This window comes from Mobula birostris, chromosome 7 (genome assembly GCF_030028105.1).
Source record: "Mobula birostris isolate sMobBir1 chromosome 7, sMobBir1.hap1, whole genome shotgun sequence".
Classification (NCBI taxonomy): domain Eukaryota; kingdom Metazoa; phylum Chordata; class Chondrichthyes; order Myliobatiformes; family Myliobatidae; genus Mobula; species Mobula birostris.
In genome coordinates, this window is record NC_092376.1 from 65,607,915 (window position 1) to 65,624,517 (window position 16,603).

Genomic DNA, 16,603 nt, shown 5'->3' on the forward strand with positions numbered 1-16,603 from the left:
ATAAAAATTACTGTCATTCATTCCTTATTTTTTTTCTCTAATGTTACTGGCTTGCTCCAATTATTCGAGCCATCAACGAGACAGGTTTAAAATTAACCACCGACATTGGATTAAATGATTATTGCATCCATGTCTATGACTTTGAATTAAGATGAAAACTTTCCATAATGTTATTACCGAAATAAAGATCATTTATTTTTCTGAAGGTGATTTTCCACAGGCAGTCTTAAAAGTAATTGTATCTATTTAAAAATAAAATATGGAACTAAATATGGCACTGGTGCATGTTCTGAAACTTGGAGTAAAAGATTTTATATCGCAGTTTTAACTTCTGTTCTGTTAATACAAGCAAATATTGGAAGATTTAATTTATAATGTAGTAATGTCCACAAATAATATGGGTAAATAATAATATTGAAATCTTTTCAATACTCTGTCAGCCAAGATTTAAGAAAAATGCCAACAACTAAGGCAAAGATGCTGGAACTCAATGGCCAAAAGATGTAAAATGCCTAGTTGATATGTCTTTTTCTTTGTTTGTATCAGTAATTCCAATGTTACTTGTATAGGTTTGAACAACATAAGTTGATGCAACTTATTAAGAACATTAAAATAATTGATTGTTCACATTTCCAGGTTGAATATGGATTCAATCTGGAAAATTAAATATTTTGAGTAACCAGTACCATTTTCTTCCTGCTGGTTGGTTATGAAATGAAAAGTTAAAAGAATTCTTCATATTCTTCATTCTGTTTAAAAAGTATCCTTCTGCATTTCCTCTGGCTCCACTCACAACAGCACATTAATGCAACCTACACAGGCAAAGTGATAAACATCTTGCATTTTATATACACGTGTGTGTGTGTGAATATCTTCCTGTTGATTCTAAACAAGTTTCAAGTTGCATAGTACATAAATTAAAATATTTTTATGCTGTCTTTAATACAAAGAAGGAATGGAGTTAACAACTAGTTATGTCAGAACAAAAACAAAAACCTGGAAGAACTCACTGGTCAAGTAGCATCTTTGGAGATGAGCGGTGTATGTCAATGTTTCTGGTCAAGACCCTGCATGAGGACTGGGAAGATTGTTAGTATATTACTAGTATCTAGACTAGGAAGTAAAGCATGGAGCAAAATGGGAACAGGATAATGGGAAGATGGAAGCAGAGGGTGTGTTATAGACAATAGACAATATGTGTAGGAGTAGGCCATTCGGCCCTTCAAGCCAGCACCGCCATTCACTGTGATTGTGGCTGATCATCCACAATCAGTGTCCAGTTCCTGCCTTATCCCCATAACCTTTGATTCTGCTATCTTTACGAGCTCTATCCATCTCTTTCTTGAAAGCATCCAGAGACTTGGCCTCCACAGCTTTCTGGGGCAGAGCATTCCATATATCCACCACTCTCTGGTTGAAAAAGTTTTTCCTCAACTCTGTTCTAAATGGCCTACCCCTTATTCTTAAACTGTGGCCTCTGGTTCTGGACTCACCCATCAGTGGCAACATGCTTCCTGCCTCCAGTATGTCCAATCCCTTAATAATCTTATATGTTTCAATAATATCCCCTCTCAGCCTTCTAAATTCCAGAGTATACAAGCCCAGTCGCTCCAGTCTTTCAACATCTGACAGTCCTGCCATCCCTGGAATTAACCTTGTGAACCTACGCTGCACTCCCTCAATAGCAAGAATGTCCTTCCTCAAATTTGGAGACCAAAACTGCACACACTACATCTCACCAGGGCCTTGTACAACTGCAGAAGGACCTCTTTGCTCTTATACTCAATTCCCCTTGTTATGAAGGCCAGCGTGCTATTTGCTTTCTTCACTGCCTGCTGTACTTGTTGGGACAGAGGGTGGTAGGTGATAGGTGAAAACGCGAGCTTCCCAAATAGGACGTGTATTGTCTTATAAATTTATGTTTGGCCTATCTTTAACAATGGAGAAGGCAAAGATGGGAGAGATCAGTGTGGGAGTAAGAAAGAGAGTTAAAATGACACATGTCTGGAAGCTCAAAATGCCCATTGTACAGAGCACAGGTGATCTGTAAAAGTCATCTATTGAACACTTGATATTACCAATGTAGGAGAAGCCACATCACGAGCACCCAATGGAGTAGACCAGGTTGGAAGAGGTGCAAGTGAACTTCTGCCTCAATTGGAAGAAGTGTTTTGTTTCCTGATTGGTGGTAAAGAGACTGGTGTTACCCCATCTGTAGTTGCCAGGGGATGGGGAAGGTGGATTGGGAGTGATGAGAAGAGTCCTGAGGAAAGCAGAAAGGGAGGGAAATAGTGGAAGATGTGACTGGTGGAATAGTTTTGAAACTGTCAAATGGGGAAAGAGATGTGTTGGATGCTAAGGCTGGAGGGGTGAAACCGAAGAAGGAGGATGTTGTAGAAGCAGAATGTCTCATCTTGAAATCTGATGCAGTGGAGACTGAGAAAAAGGGATGACATTCTTACTGGAGTCAGGCTGGAGGAGGTATCGTTGAGGTAACTGTGGGAGCTGGTGGGTTTATAGATGAGGTCAATGACAAGTCTATCTCCATAGGTGGAGATAGAGATCCAGAAAAGAAAAAGTGTCAGATCAACCAAGTGAAATTGAGTGCAGGGTGGCAGTTGATAGTGAAGGTTTTGAAATTGACAAATTGTGTACAAGTGCTGGTACCATCACTCCAACTTCCAGAAAAGCATGCACTTATGTAAAAGGCAAACAATAGGTACTAAATGTAATGTTTTCTATTAATATTTCTCAAACACCAACATAATCTGTAACATATCTAAATAATGTTACCTAAAATCATATTACCTTACAAATGCAATGCAAAGATGGATGTGAAATTGATAGATATTGTGTTATTTTATAGCTGCTCCCAAAAAGATATTAAATATCAGACTAGATGTGGCACAGCTAGTCTACTCATCTCGGCCCAATGACCTGGGTTAAATCCTGACCTCAGATGTTCTCTGTTGACTTCTCCCAGGTTCTAGTTTCCTACTACCTCCCTAAAACATGCAGTTTGGGAGGCTAATGGACAATTATAAATTGTCCATAGTTAAGTGGCAGAATTTGGAAGGAGTTTTTGGGAAGGTGGGAAGATTAAAATGGGATTGGTGTAGGATTAGTGGTCCAGGAAAGGAAAAGGAATGGCACAAACTTTACCCAATATTTTGTGCAATGAAGGTGCTCTTAGTGCACATCCAAAGATTAGGTCCCTTTTCTCCTAATCCACTCAGTTCTAAAACCACCCATACTCCCAATATTTCCCATAATCCTGTTTCTTTCCCCTCCTCCACCCACGCCATCTGCCTACCACCAACACAGTTCTCCCACTGAGTTTCCTCCAACCCCCACTATTCCCATCTGCCCACCTCACCTCCCTTATTTGTTCCGTGCTCTCCTTTCTCATTAAAGTCCATCATCTGCTGCTCTTTATTGCTTCCAATCACCTCCCAGCCTATTACACTGTTTCAACTCTTCCCACAGCTCCTCCCCCCCCCCCGGCCAATCCATCACCCATTCTCGCCCTGATCGATCTAACACTTGTCAGCTCAAAAATACATTTTGATGATGTGTTTTTGGGCTGACTGAGTGATCTGCAACTTTTGTCATCTCCAAGGGAATTCAGAATGGTTGAGAGCAGAGTATGTGGCCTAATTGCAGAGCTTGAACCCACGATCAGCTCTGTTACTCACTGATTAAAGCGTCAAGCAAGTTTGAAATCAACGAGGATGAGAGCGGAAGTCAAACAGGTGTTTAGTCGTCTGCCTGGGTTTGACCAGACTCTCTCCCCCTCTCGCTCGCCAGAGGAAGGTACAGGAGTCTTGGGTCTTGGAAAGGTTTGATCGGCGCAGTTTGTGGATTGAACTTGTCTTTAGGGGACTCTGCAATTTATGTGTTATGTGTTTTTGGTTACTCCATTTTTATATTGCTAATTTGCACAGTTTTGATCGGGGCATTTCGATGTGGACTGGTTCTGCAGCCTGCAGTCAACGAAACACACAGCGCTAAATTGAACTGAATTGAACTACACTGCACATTCCTAATCTGTTTCAAGGACTCTGGGGTTTGATGTTTAATATTTTGTGTGTTATATACTTGTTTTTTTTTTGCAGTTTGCGCGATTTGTTCTTTTTCTGGATGTTAGGTGTTTGATGTTTTCTTTGAACAGATTCCATGGTTTTCTTTGCTTCGTGGCTGCCTGGGGGAAGACGAATCTCAGGGTTGTATACTGCATAGGACTTTTGATAATAAATGTTCTTTGAATTTTGTTTCATTACTTCTCCTCACCTCCATACTATTTCCCCTGCATCTTTCTGTCTAGATGAAGGTCTCCTTCCAAAATGTCAACATCCATTCCCCTCCACTGATGCTGCCTGACCTGCTGAATTCCTCCAGCACTTTGTTTCTTTTTTGCTTTAGATACCAATATTTACAGTTTCTTGTGTCTTCATGCTGCCCTGGCTTCTCATTACCCAGTACCTGACACTGCTGTGACAATGTGTACTGAGTCGCAGTAAAGCTCAACACAGCCCATAAATGGGGACAGCTCCCAGCAGGGTGCCTGCATACAGCTTCAAATCCATTTTGTAATTCATCTTCTTCACTCCACCAAAATGGGTCACCACAGCTTTCAATACTGACTCATTGCCAGTTCCTCTGCAACACACACAAAATGCTGGAGGAACCTAGCCGATCAGGCAGCATCTATGGAGATGAATAAAAAGTTGCCGTTTCAGGCCAAGACCCTTCATCAGGATTGGAAAAGGAGGGAAAGTAGTAGTAGGCAGCCATTGATCCCAGGGGATCATGGGTTTGCACCTCTGGTGGACAGTGTCCTCTCTAGGGTGGAAGCCTGGGCAGGAAGATTTGAAGAACTGGCAGTGGGTTCCCCCTCTCCACATCACTGATATAGTCCAAGGGAAGGGCAAGCGCTGATACAGCTTGGCACTAGTATTGTTACAGAGGTTGCCAGAGTGAAGTTGTAAACAACATCAAACTGCCTTAGGGATCCCAGCTCTAGATTTCTTCCTCAGGGTTTACTCCTGAAGCCTTTGCCATGTGTGGATATGACCGCAAGGCAATGGAAATTTAAAATTAGAGTTTTCCTTCTCCTAGGTGGACTGCGTCCAAGGTTGGCGAGTCCCACCTGCTCAAAGAAAGACTATTTATAGGAAAAACATAAGTAAACTTTGAGAGATTGACCTGATTTGTAAATTTTGCATGGAAAGGTGAAGTTTCTACCACTGATATTAGAGAAACAGAAAGACAGCAGAATAAGAAGGTGGGGGAGGGGAATGATGTAAAAAGCTAGGAGCTGATAGGTGGGAAAGGTAAAACGGTGAAGAAGAAGAGGGTTAGGGATAGGAGAGCAGAGTTAACCATGGGAGAAACTGAATGAGGAGGGGGCACCAGGGGGTGGTGATAGGCAGGTGAGAAGAAGAGAAGAGGTAAGAATAGGGCCAGGGTGGGAAACTGAAGAAGGGGAAAGGGGAAAAATTACCAGAAGATGGAGAAATTGATATTTATGTCATCAGGCTGGAGGCTACCCAAATGCAATATGTGGTGTTGCTCTTCCAATCTGAGAGTCGCCTCATCTGGTCAGTAGAGGAGGCCATGGACTGACATGACAGAGTGTGAATGGGGATTGGAGTTAAATTGTGGCCACCAGGAAATCTGTTTTGTGGATGGAACAAAGGTGCTCAACAAAGTGGTCACCCAGTCTATGCCAGGTCTCCCTAATGTAGAGAAAGCTGCAATCAGAAGCACCAGAAACAGTAGACAAGCCAACAGATTTGCAGGTGAGGTGTTTCCTCATCTGCAAGGACTTCTTTAGAAAATTAGAAAGTTTTTCACAAGAACAGGCCATTCGGCCTAACAAAGCTTGCCAGATTCTTATTCATGTATTCTGCTGAAATAACTGTTGAGTTTAGATTTGAAAGTCTCTTAGATACTACACAACTAGGTAGTTTGCTCCATGTGTCAAACTCGTTGTGTAAAGAAATGCTTCCTGATGTTAGTCTGAAATCTCTCTTTAACCAGTCTCCACCTATGGCCCCATGTCCTTGATGATGGATTAATTTTAAAGTAGCAGCTTACTTATACCCTTAATGATTTTGAATATTTCTATCATGTCTCCTCTCATTCTACATTTACTTAGACTAGAAATCTTTCTTCATAGTTCATACCCTGCAGACCTGTAGTAAGTCCAGTCACTCTTTTCTGAACTGTCTCCAATGCCTTCATCTCCCTCATAAAATATGGAGACCAAAATTGTACCCAGTACTCAAGATGTGGCCTCACAAACACATTATACAGCTTAAGGAGAACTTCTCTAGACTTGAACTCCACTGAGCACATAATATAGCCCAACCTTCTATTAGCCTTCCTAATTGCTTCTGTGCATTGTCTAAATGTTGAGAGTGCTGAGTCTACCAGAATGCCTAAATCCTTCTCATACAGTGCAACTTCTAATGCAAGACCCCCCCCCATTGTATATTAATATATAATATTTCTACTTCCTATATGGAATATTTTGCATTTACTTACATTAGGTTTCATCTGCCATTTATCTGCCCACATCTGGATATTGTTTGGATCTAACTGCATTCATTCTGCTACCTTTATGTTATCAGCCCACCCCTCTAATTTTGTGTCATCTGCAAACTTTACTAGATTACTTGTTATGTGCTTATCCAAATCATTAATGTAAATTAGAAACAGCAGCAGCCCCATATCTGATCCCTGTGGAACCCCACTTTTAACATCTTCTAAGTGTGAAAATGATCCTCTCTCTGTAACTCATTGTTTTCTGTTTTTTAGCCAGTTCTGCACCCATTTGCATGCCTTACCGTGAATCCCTACCTCCTGTGCTTTGATTGTTAACCTCTTCTTAGCTACCTTGTCAAATGCCTTCTGGAAGTTCAAGTAAGTGACATCAACTGCTCTATTGTTATCATAAATTTTATTTGCCTCTTCATAGAACTCCAGCATATTAGTAAAATATGATTTCCCCTTTCTGAACCCATGCTGGCTTTCTGCTAACATGCCTGTTCTTATCAACTGCTTTTCCATCTCATTCTTTATTAGTAGTTCCATTATCTTACCTATGATACACGTTAAACTTACTGGTCTATAGTTACCAGGGTCAGTGCAATCACCCTTCTTAAATACCAGGAAAATGTTAGCCCATTTCCAGTCCTTGGGCATTTCACCAGTCTTTACTGACTTTTGAAAAATATATGTTAGGTGTTTGTAAAGTATATATAATCACAGACCTCTTTTAAGTACCCTTGGATACATGTTGTCTGACTCCAGAGATTTATTAACTTTCAGCCTTTTCAGCTGAAGCCAGGACTTCACTTTCTAGATCTCTAAGTCACTTAAAACAACCTTGTTTTTCTCTACACTTACTGGCATATTGCTAACATCTTTGCAGCTGAATACTTTAGCAAAATGTGAGTTCAGAGTTTCTCTGTCTGTTTTATTTTTTTGAATGATGATGTTTTCTGCACACATGCCTCTGAAATGTTTTCCTTCTTCTCAAAACTTAATGGATAGAGCTGATGCTGCATCACCAAAGTTTCAGCTTTGGAACCAGGGTGCCAACCACTGATATACCACCATCAAAAACGTTTACTATGCCATCTCACAACTGCATCTTGGAAAGTCCAATCACCTGGTTGTACGTCTTCCAGTGTGCAGGCAAGGAAGACCCCAGCGCCAGTGGTGAAGACCAAGAAGGTATGGTTAAGGGAGCTGGAGGAGAACTTACAGGATTGGTTTAAATTGGTGGACTGGACAATATTCGTTTTCGGATCTGAATGACTATGCCACAGTTGTCAGTGACTTTATCAAGACTTATGTGGATGAGTGAACATACCCAAACCAGCAGATTCGTAGTCTGCTGAGAGCTAGATCACTGGCTTTCAAGACCAGTGATACAGAACTATACAGAAGTCTAGGTACGACCAACAGAAGGCCATTTTAAGAGCAAAAAAAAAAGAATTCCAATTGAAGTTAGAGACTAATTTGGATGCACGTCAACTCTGACAGGTTGTAAGCCATTACTTCCTTCAAGGCAAAGCCTAACATCGCAAATGACTGTGACACCTCACTCAGAGAGACTGCTGGATATTTTCAAGGAGAGAATGAACAGCCAGGAGTCATGGCGCACATTGGCACCAAGGACATACGTAGAAAAGGGAAAGAGGTCCTACGTAGTAAATATATAGAGTTAGGAAAGAGGCTGAAGAGAAAGACCTCCAAGGTAGTAATCTCCAGATTGCTCAGGCTGCCATGGGCTAGGGCAGGTAGGAATAGGATGACAGCATGGATGAATGTGTGGCTGAGGAGATGGTGCAGGGGGACATCTCCCTGAATTTTAAGTTCTTGGACCATTGGAACCTTTTCTGGGGAAGGGATGACCTGTACAAGAGGGACAAGTTACACCTGAACTAGAAGGAAACCAATATCTTGGCCTGGAAGTTTGCAAATGCTACTTTGGAGGGTTTAAACTGGTTTTGCAGGAAGCTGGGAAGTGGGGCGTCAGGCTAGTAAGTAAAGGATCATTCAGGCCAAATCGAAATAACAGGTGTGATGGGTTGGATAGTTTGAAGTGTGTGTATTTTAATGCTAGCAGTATTATGGGTAAAGGTGATAAACTTAAGAGCATGGATCAGTAGATGGAACTACAATATTGTGGCCATTACAGACACTTGGTTGAGAGACGGACAGGAATAGGTGACTAATGTACCAGGCTTTTGAAGTTTTAGAAAAGATGGAGAAGGAGGTAAAAGGGGTGAGAATATTAAGGTGGATAAGTCCCCAGGGCCTAATAGAATTTATCCCAGGTTACTGAAGGAGGCAAGAGACGAGACTGCTAGGGCCTTGATCGGTATCTTTGTGTCGTCTCTAGGTGCAGGTGAGGTCCCAGAGGACTAGCGAGTGGCTAATGCTGTACCTCCATTTAAGAAGGGAATATGGGAAAATCCTGGGAACTATAGACTGGTGAGTCTCATATCACTTGTGGGGAAAAATTGCTGGAGAAAATTCATAGGAATAGGTATAAGAGCATTTGGAAACTAATGGCCTAATTAGGGCCATTAGTTCTGCAGGGCAGGTCGTATCTTACCAACTTGATTGAGTTCTTTGACAAGGTGATGAGAGAGATTGTTGAAGGCAGGTCAGTGGATGTTGTCTACATGGATTCTTATAAGGTATTTGACAAAGTCCCTCATGGGAGGCGAATCCAAAAGATTAAGGTGGATGGGAACAACAGCAAATAGGCTGTTTGGATTCAGAAGAGAGGGCTGTGGTCAAAGGGACTTATTCAAGCTGGAGGTCTGTAATTAGTGGTGTTCCACATGGATCTGTGCTGGGACCGATGCTGCTTGTGATGTATATGAATGACCTGGATGAAAATGTAAATGGGTGGGTTTGTAAGTTTGTGGATGATTAGAGGAACATGTGGCTAGTGTAGAAGACTGGCAAAGAATACAGTACAATATACATCAATTGCAGATATGGACAGAAAAATAGCAGATAGAGTTTAACTCAGATAAATGTGAAATGTTGCTCCTTGGTAGGGTAAATGCAAGGAGACAGTACACTGTTAAGCACAAGATCCTTAATAGTGTTGCTGAGCAGAGAGATCTTAAGTTCAAGAGCAGCTGCTGCCAATGAAAGTGTTCTCTGGCATTTTTCATCTCCTACGGCCCTGTTTTATAATTCCAACTCAACACTGTGTCTCTTTCGCTTTCAGCAGATTTTAACTTCTAGGGGTCCTGGTCTAGAGGATTTCTGGGAGAAGGTCAGAATTGTCAGAGAATTTGCCAGACATATGATCTTACAGTTAAGGATGGGGTTACCAATAGTCCTGCAGTATATCTGAAAGCTCGGCCGGGGGCCATGGTCGAGTGGTCGGCAACTTGGGCCGGCTCCCCCACCAGACTTAGTCTGGTGAGGAGGGTGTGAGGACACGCAGCAGGACTGAAAAAAACAAGGCCTGACAAAGGGCGGATGAGCTCCTTGTGAGCCAACGGCCATCTTCCGTGGAAGACATTAAAGCCTCACCACGTATCTACGAATCATATGTTACGCACCTAGTTAGAAAAGATATGATGAACTTGGGCACTGCACCGTGTGCCTGGACCCTGCCCAAGGCCTCTGCCTAAGGAAGGGCTGAGTTTGAACAAGCAGCCACAGTTGGAGGCCAACACGGCCTCAGGCTCGAGTTCAGCGAGGGCGGCGGCGGGCAGTGCCAAGGCGGCTGCGAGAACAAACTGGAGGAGATGCTGTACTCGGTGCTGTCGCAAGATCGAAGAAGATGGAGGTGCATAGCTGCCAACCCCGAATTCGAGATGGCACCCACTGACTGACTGATAACAGTCTAACATCTCTTCCCTAGCTATAAATTGACTCATCATAGTGCCTAATGGCCAAGGGTAAGAATGACCTCATGTAGCGCACTTTGGAACAGCACAGTTGTCTTAGATTATTACCGAAAGTGCTCTCCTTTTCAGCCAGAGTGGAATGCAGAGGGGGAAAAACATTGTCCAGAGTTACCGGGATTTCTTGGACGGTTCTTTGTTCTACTAAGCCTTCAGTGTGTCCAGTTTGACTCCTGTAACAGAGCCAGCCTTTCTAATCAGTTTATTGAGCCTGTTGGCATCACCCATGTTGATGTCATTGCCCCAGCACACCACCACATAGAAGGTTTTGTTGGTGACAGCAGACTGGTAGCACATGTGAAAGAGAGGCTTGCATACTTCAAAGGACCTCAGTCTCTTCAGGAAGTAGAGGGAAGATGTTGGAATCAATTGTGCGTGATGGTTCCTCTCTGTTTTGGTGGTCAAAGCAAGCATAGAAGGCATTAAGCTCATCTGGAAGCAAAACTCTGCTGTCCCAGTGTTGCAAGATTTAACTTTGCTGGAGGTTATGGAATTCATACCTTGGCATGATTCTGGAGAACTGGAAAATTGGAAATGTCACTTAACTCTTCAAGAATGGAGGGCGGGAGAAGAAAGGAAATTGTAGGCCAGTTAGCCTGACCTCAATAGTTGGGAAGACATTGGATTCGATTGTTAATCATGAGGTTTCAGGGTACTTGGAGGCACACAATAAAATAGGCCATAGTCAGCAAGGTTTCCTTAAGGGAAAATCTTGCCTGCTAAATCTGTTGGAATATCTCTGAGGAAATAACAGGCAGGATAGACAACAGGGAATCAGTGGATGTTGTGTACTTGGATTTGCAAAAGGTCTTTGACAAGGTACCACACTTGAGACTGCTTAGCAAGATCAGAGCCATGGTTTTACAGGAAAGTGACTAGCATGGATAGAGCATTGGCTGATTGGCACGAGGTAAAGAGAGGGAATAAAGGGAGCCTTTTCCGATTGGCTGCTGGTGACTAGTAATGTTCCACAGGGATCAGTATTAGAGCCATTTCTTTATACATTGTATGTCAGTGATTTGGATGACAGAATTTTTGGCTTTAAGGCCAAGTTTGTGGACGGTATGAAGATAGGTGGAGGGGCAGGTAGTGTTAAGGAAACAGGGGGGCTGCAGAAGGACTTAGATTAGGAGAATGGGTAAAGAAGTGTAGGAAAATGTATGGTCATGCACTTTGGTAGAAGGAGTAAAGGCATAGACTATTTTCTAAATGGGGAGGGAATTCTAAGGTGCAATGGTACTTCGAAGTCCTCGTACAGGATTCACTAAAGGTTAACTTGCAGGTTGAGTCGAAGGTGAGGCAGGCAAAAGCAATGTTAGCATTCATTTTGAGGGGACTGGAATATTAAAACAAGGATGTAATGCTGAGTCTTTATAAGGTACTGGTGAGACCTTACTTGGAGTATTGTGAGCAGTTTTAGGCCCTTTATCTAAGAAAGGATGTGCTGTCATTAGAGAGGGTTCAAAGGATATTCATAAAAATGACTCAGGGATTGAAAGGGTTTTCCTATGTGGGGGGATCTCATTCAAACCTATTGAATGTTGAAAGGCCTAGATAGAATGGAGATGGAGAGGATGTTTCCTGTAGTGGGAAAGTCTAGAGGGCACAACCTCAGAAGAGTGGGACATCCATTTAGAATGGAGATGAGGAGGAATTTTTCTAGCTACAGTGTCATGAATCTGTGGACTCTGTTGCCATATGTAGTTATGGAGACTAGGTAATTGAGTGTACTTAAGGTGGAGGTTGATAGATTCTTGATAAGTCAGGGTGTGAAAGGTTAAGGGGAAAATGCTGCAGAATGGGATTGAGAGGGAACTGGATCAGCCATGATCAAATGCTGGAGCAGACCAATGGGCTGAATGTCCTAATTCTGCTCTCCTATTTCTTAAGGTTTAATATGCTCGGGATAAATGCAAGAGATTCAGATATGCGGTGGAGTCTCCTCTGCACCCTTTCTAACACAATCACATCCTTTCTAATGCATGGAAATCAGAACACCACAAGGTGGGGCCCAACCAATGTTTCATATGGCTGTCACATGACATCCCTGTTCTTATATTGCGTCATAGTTGATGAACAGAAGTATTTCATGTAATTCCTTCAATACATTATATATGTGTACTGTCACTTTTGGGGATGACAATGTGCCCCATTAGTTCCCCTGTCACCAGAGCTCCTTACCACTTACGTCCTGGTCATAATTGACCTTCTAAAATGCATAACTTTATATTATCGCTCCCAACTTACCAGCTGATTAATAAAACATTGTAGCCAAAAACAATCCTCCACACTATCAGTCAAATTGATGTTGAAACAATGGCACTGCAGCCGGAAGGCCAGTAGATCTTTGCAACTGTCCATCCAAGCTCTTGGGAAAATGCCTGATGTGAAAGTTCAGAGTCTAATGCTCACCTCCCAGTATATCCACACACCCAGCTACACCAGAGAAGTCTTTTAATTTGTAGCTATTGAAAAACTCTTGTCAGACTAATGAAGCTTTACCGTATTTATAAACTAGAAATTTATAAATTCAGTTTTTTTGGTGCACTAAATGGGTGCTACTTTCATCACTTTTGTAAAATTGAGTGAACCATAATTTTGTCTTTTTAAAATATTAACTCCCATGTAATAGTGACCTGAAGGGACAATAAGGCGTGGTTGACCAAGGGGCAAGTGATCTCTATATGTCTTGCACTGAGAGAGATCATTCTCTTCATGAGTGATGCTTGTGGCTAAAGGTGGAGCTCAGAAAGATATGCCTTTCAGAAACTGTGGGCAAAGAGAAAAAAAAATCAATAACTCAATGGGGATTTTTTAAATTCACTTTGCTGAGACTGTGAGGTTTGTCCGTTTGCACTTTCAAGAGCTGATTTTTCCCCCATTGATCTAAGAAATGATATCAATAGGTAAACATCCCACACCAGGAAAAACACCAGAGGTTCCAGCATGGGCTTGCAAATAACTTTCTGATGCACGAGACTTCAACAAGAAATTGTCACTAGTGAAATACAGCCTATGGACAGCAGATTTTCAACATAACAAATTTTTTAAGTAAATGGTGATATCTGCATCAGAATTAAAATTTAAAGGAAATATATTCTATACTCTTAAAAATAAATTTCATTACTAGAAAGTTCACTGCTTGCTTTTAAAGCCTGATTTATACTTATGTGTAGCTCTACGCTGTAGCTAGCATGCGTAGTTGTGCCTGTGTCGCTCTGCAATTCATGGCCAAAACGCTAGTTGGCGGTGGGGTTTCTATGCCACTGTGTTGAGTTTTTTCGTGAGAGACATGGACGAGGAAATGCATTTCAAATATTTTCGGATGTCAGCAGGTAGATTTGATGATTTGGTTCATCGTCTCCAACCATTTATTTCACATCAGTGTACAGACATGGCGGAGAAAAGCAACTGGAAATGCGATGCTACCAAGCAGACCAATCGTAGTTATTGCGGTCTGTGTCGCCGCACGAGTTTCTTTTTTGGGGAGGTGCACATCACCCTACCGCATAGATTTGACGCAGAAGTATAGAGCAGGCTTGAGTTAATTTGTTGTAAAGAAAAAAAATCACATCCTTGAGTGGCCCCATTCTAAACTTTTTTATTGCCAAATCTCACCTCAAGGAACCTGTGCCAAAAACCTTATGGAGAAGTAGGGCAATCTTGACAGCAGTTTTCTGATTTCTATGGCGAACTATACATGCGTATACACTGAAAATAAATGCTGCAAGTGCCAATTTCCTCACTGGGTTAATAAATTCCAATCTAGTTTATGTCATCAGTTTTGAGTTACAAGAGGAAACTGGATAGATTGAGGTATATTTGCCCTTTACACATAGAAAGGTGATTTTATAGGAGGTATAGAAAATAATAAGGTGCATATATTAGGGATTATTCTGGAGCTATGATTTTATGGATAGCAGATATTAGTCAAAATGAAAACCTGTTGACACTTTAACATTGATTGATAAGGTTAGTGAAATGAATTTCTGGTATGGGACATTCTGATTTCTCCCACTGAAACTATAAAGGGGAACAACAATAGATGAATGTTCAAGTTAATTGGCAATGACATACTGTAATAGAAAATCAGAAACACCAAAGTGAGCCAAATATTGGAAATAAATCATTTAAGAAATAAAATTGCAGAGTGAAAATAGCATCGGAGATGATAATCCAATCCAGTGCTTCCTGAGCCATACATAATCTGGCTGACAGAATTCAGAGCTCAACGCCATCCTGCCATGCATTATTCTTTAGGTTGCAAGGTTGTCAAAATGTATCCATAAACAATTCTTCCAATGGGAGTATCCACCTCCAACTGACGCATACAAAGAGCAAAACAGAGCACAGAAACAACATGTGCCAAACCAACCTCTATGCAAAATCACACTGCATAAAAATGATATGACATTAAACGTGATTTTGACTTTGATCACAAAATGAAAATTTGCCAAACTGCTCTTCCACAATGTAGGTGGAGTAAACCTGCTAAACCAGCCATGCATCTTTACCTCAACCCCAAGTAAATTATTAAGAGAAAAACTCATTGGTAGCTTGAGTCTTTATTATGAATATGCTTGTCTGTAGTGTTACAGTGCCAACCATACATGAGCAAAAACATTGAAAATCTTTTATTTGTCATTGACATTTGCCCAACTTTGAAAAAAAATCTCACCAATTAGAAAGACATTCGGGTGGAAGTTAATCTTTGGTTAGCAGTGATAAACAGACATATAAAGTGACAAGCACATATTGTACTCACTGTTTTAAGTATTACAAAATGAACAAATTATTGCATAATTTCTATTATATTGGAACATCTTCATACAGTACATAAACAAAATAATGGTAAGCTTTTACAAGCTAAAATATTGCAACATCAATAATGAACCAACATTGGAATGAAATAAGTTTATTGTAATCACCTAAATGTTAATGGCACTGAATGATAATACCGCAGCTTTGTAAAATGTATTTTATTATAGCAACATGTAGCTTTTCTTACAAGTGAACATAGGATTTTCAGTCCAATGCAAGTTATCATCAAAAACACTTTCCCCATATTATCATATCTGGTGTTGGGCCACAAAAATATTTTGTGATACTGATTTGTAAAAAGACCTCTCCCAGATTTGAAAGAATTTGTATTTAGTATTTGAGTTCAGTTTGTGGTGCTTTTGCTGAGCATTAGCATTCTCAAAGGAAGCACATTCTCTACCCATACATTTGGATGAGTGATCATTTTATTCCAAATTAGTTTTTCCTCTTCTGTAGAATCCATCCAGTCTACTGCCAGTCCATAGCTTTTACCTGTCCAATAACAGAAGTGGTCAATAAAGAAAGAATAGAGATTTCAACCTCAGCTTATAAACACACAATATATTAGAGATTACAAAAAACATCAGTTATTTGTCTTTCCTTGTAACATGATAAACTACATTCCTACAGCACTGTTAATCCCCATATCCTCTTACAATTTACAGTGAAATTATGTTGTTTGAAACTCTTATCTATACCAATCTAATTTCAAATGAATTCTCCACCACTACTCCAAACTCTTTAAAACAAATTACAAATTGAAATCCCTGATTTGTACATTTAACAAGGCCTACAACTGAAGGCAGCTAAAAGTGATAACAGAATAATTATGATAGTTGCAGTAGATAATGGTGAAATTCAAACGACTTAACATCTTAGAAGCCATTACCTGTGCCAAGGCCAATCCTTAGTCCTCCAAGGAAATGATTTACCAGTTTATCATGGTCCCAGACTGAAAGTTCAACACATGCATCTTTGAGGTCTTCAGGCCCAAAACCATCATAGACCATAGTGTGATTGAAACTGGGATTTCTGCTTTTCTTTACAACCCGAGTCTTCTGACGGCTTTTTTTGCTCGTGTCTGGAAGAATGAAACTTGTAGAGAGGAAAAATCAATTTGATTAAATTAAAGTGTTTGTCCAAACCCAGACATATTGGTCTACTCTCAAAAAGGAATTGCCTTTGGCATATGCACTCAAAAATTACAAAAATTATGAAGTACATAAATGCAATGATGCTTGGTTAACCTTGGGAACCTGCTCTCAGCCAGTTAAGAATCAATTGTAGCCTAGATTTTATGGAAAGACATTAGCAACTTCCTACATAATGAG

At 40.8% G+C, this 16,603-nt stretch overlaps 1 protein-coding gene across 9 annotated transcripts in view; it reads right to left on the reverse strand.

Moving 5' to 3' along the window:
• Positions 1 to 15,000: 15,000 nt before the first annotated feature.
• LOC140200263 (synaptotagmin-like protein 2) overlaps positions 15,001 to 16,603 on the reverse strand; it is a 106,948-nt gene continuing 105,345 nt past the window's right edge. For all 9 annotated transcript variants that reach the window (XM_072263318.1, XM_072263320.1, XM_072263322.1 and 6 more), the window contains 2 exons: positions 16,162 to 16,367; positions 15,001 to 15,764 (listed from right to left, as the gene is read on the reverse strand). In XM_072263318.1, the coding sequence (XP_072119419.1) occupies positions 15,616 to 15,764; positions 16,162 to 16,367 (355 nt within the window). In that variant the 3' untranslated portion in view covers positions 15,001 to 15,615. The remainder of the gene's footprint in view (positions 15,765 to 16,161; positions 16,368 to 16,603) is intronic.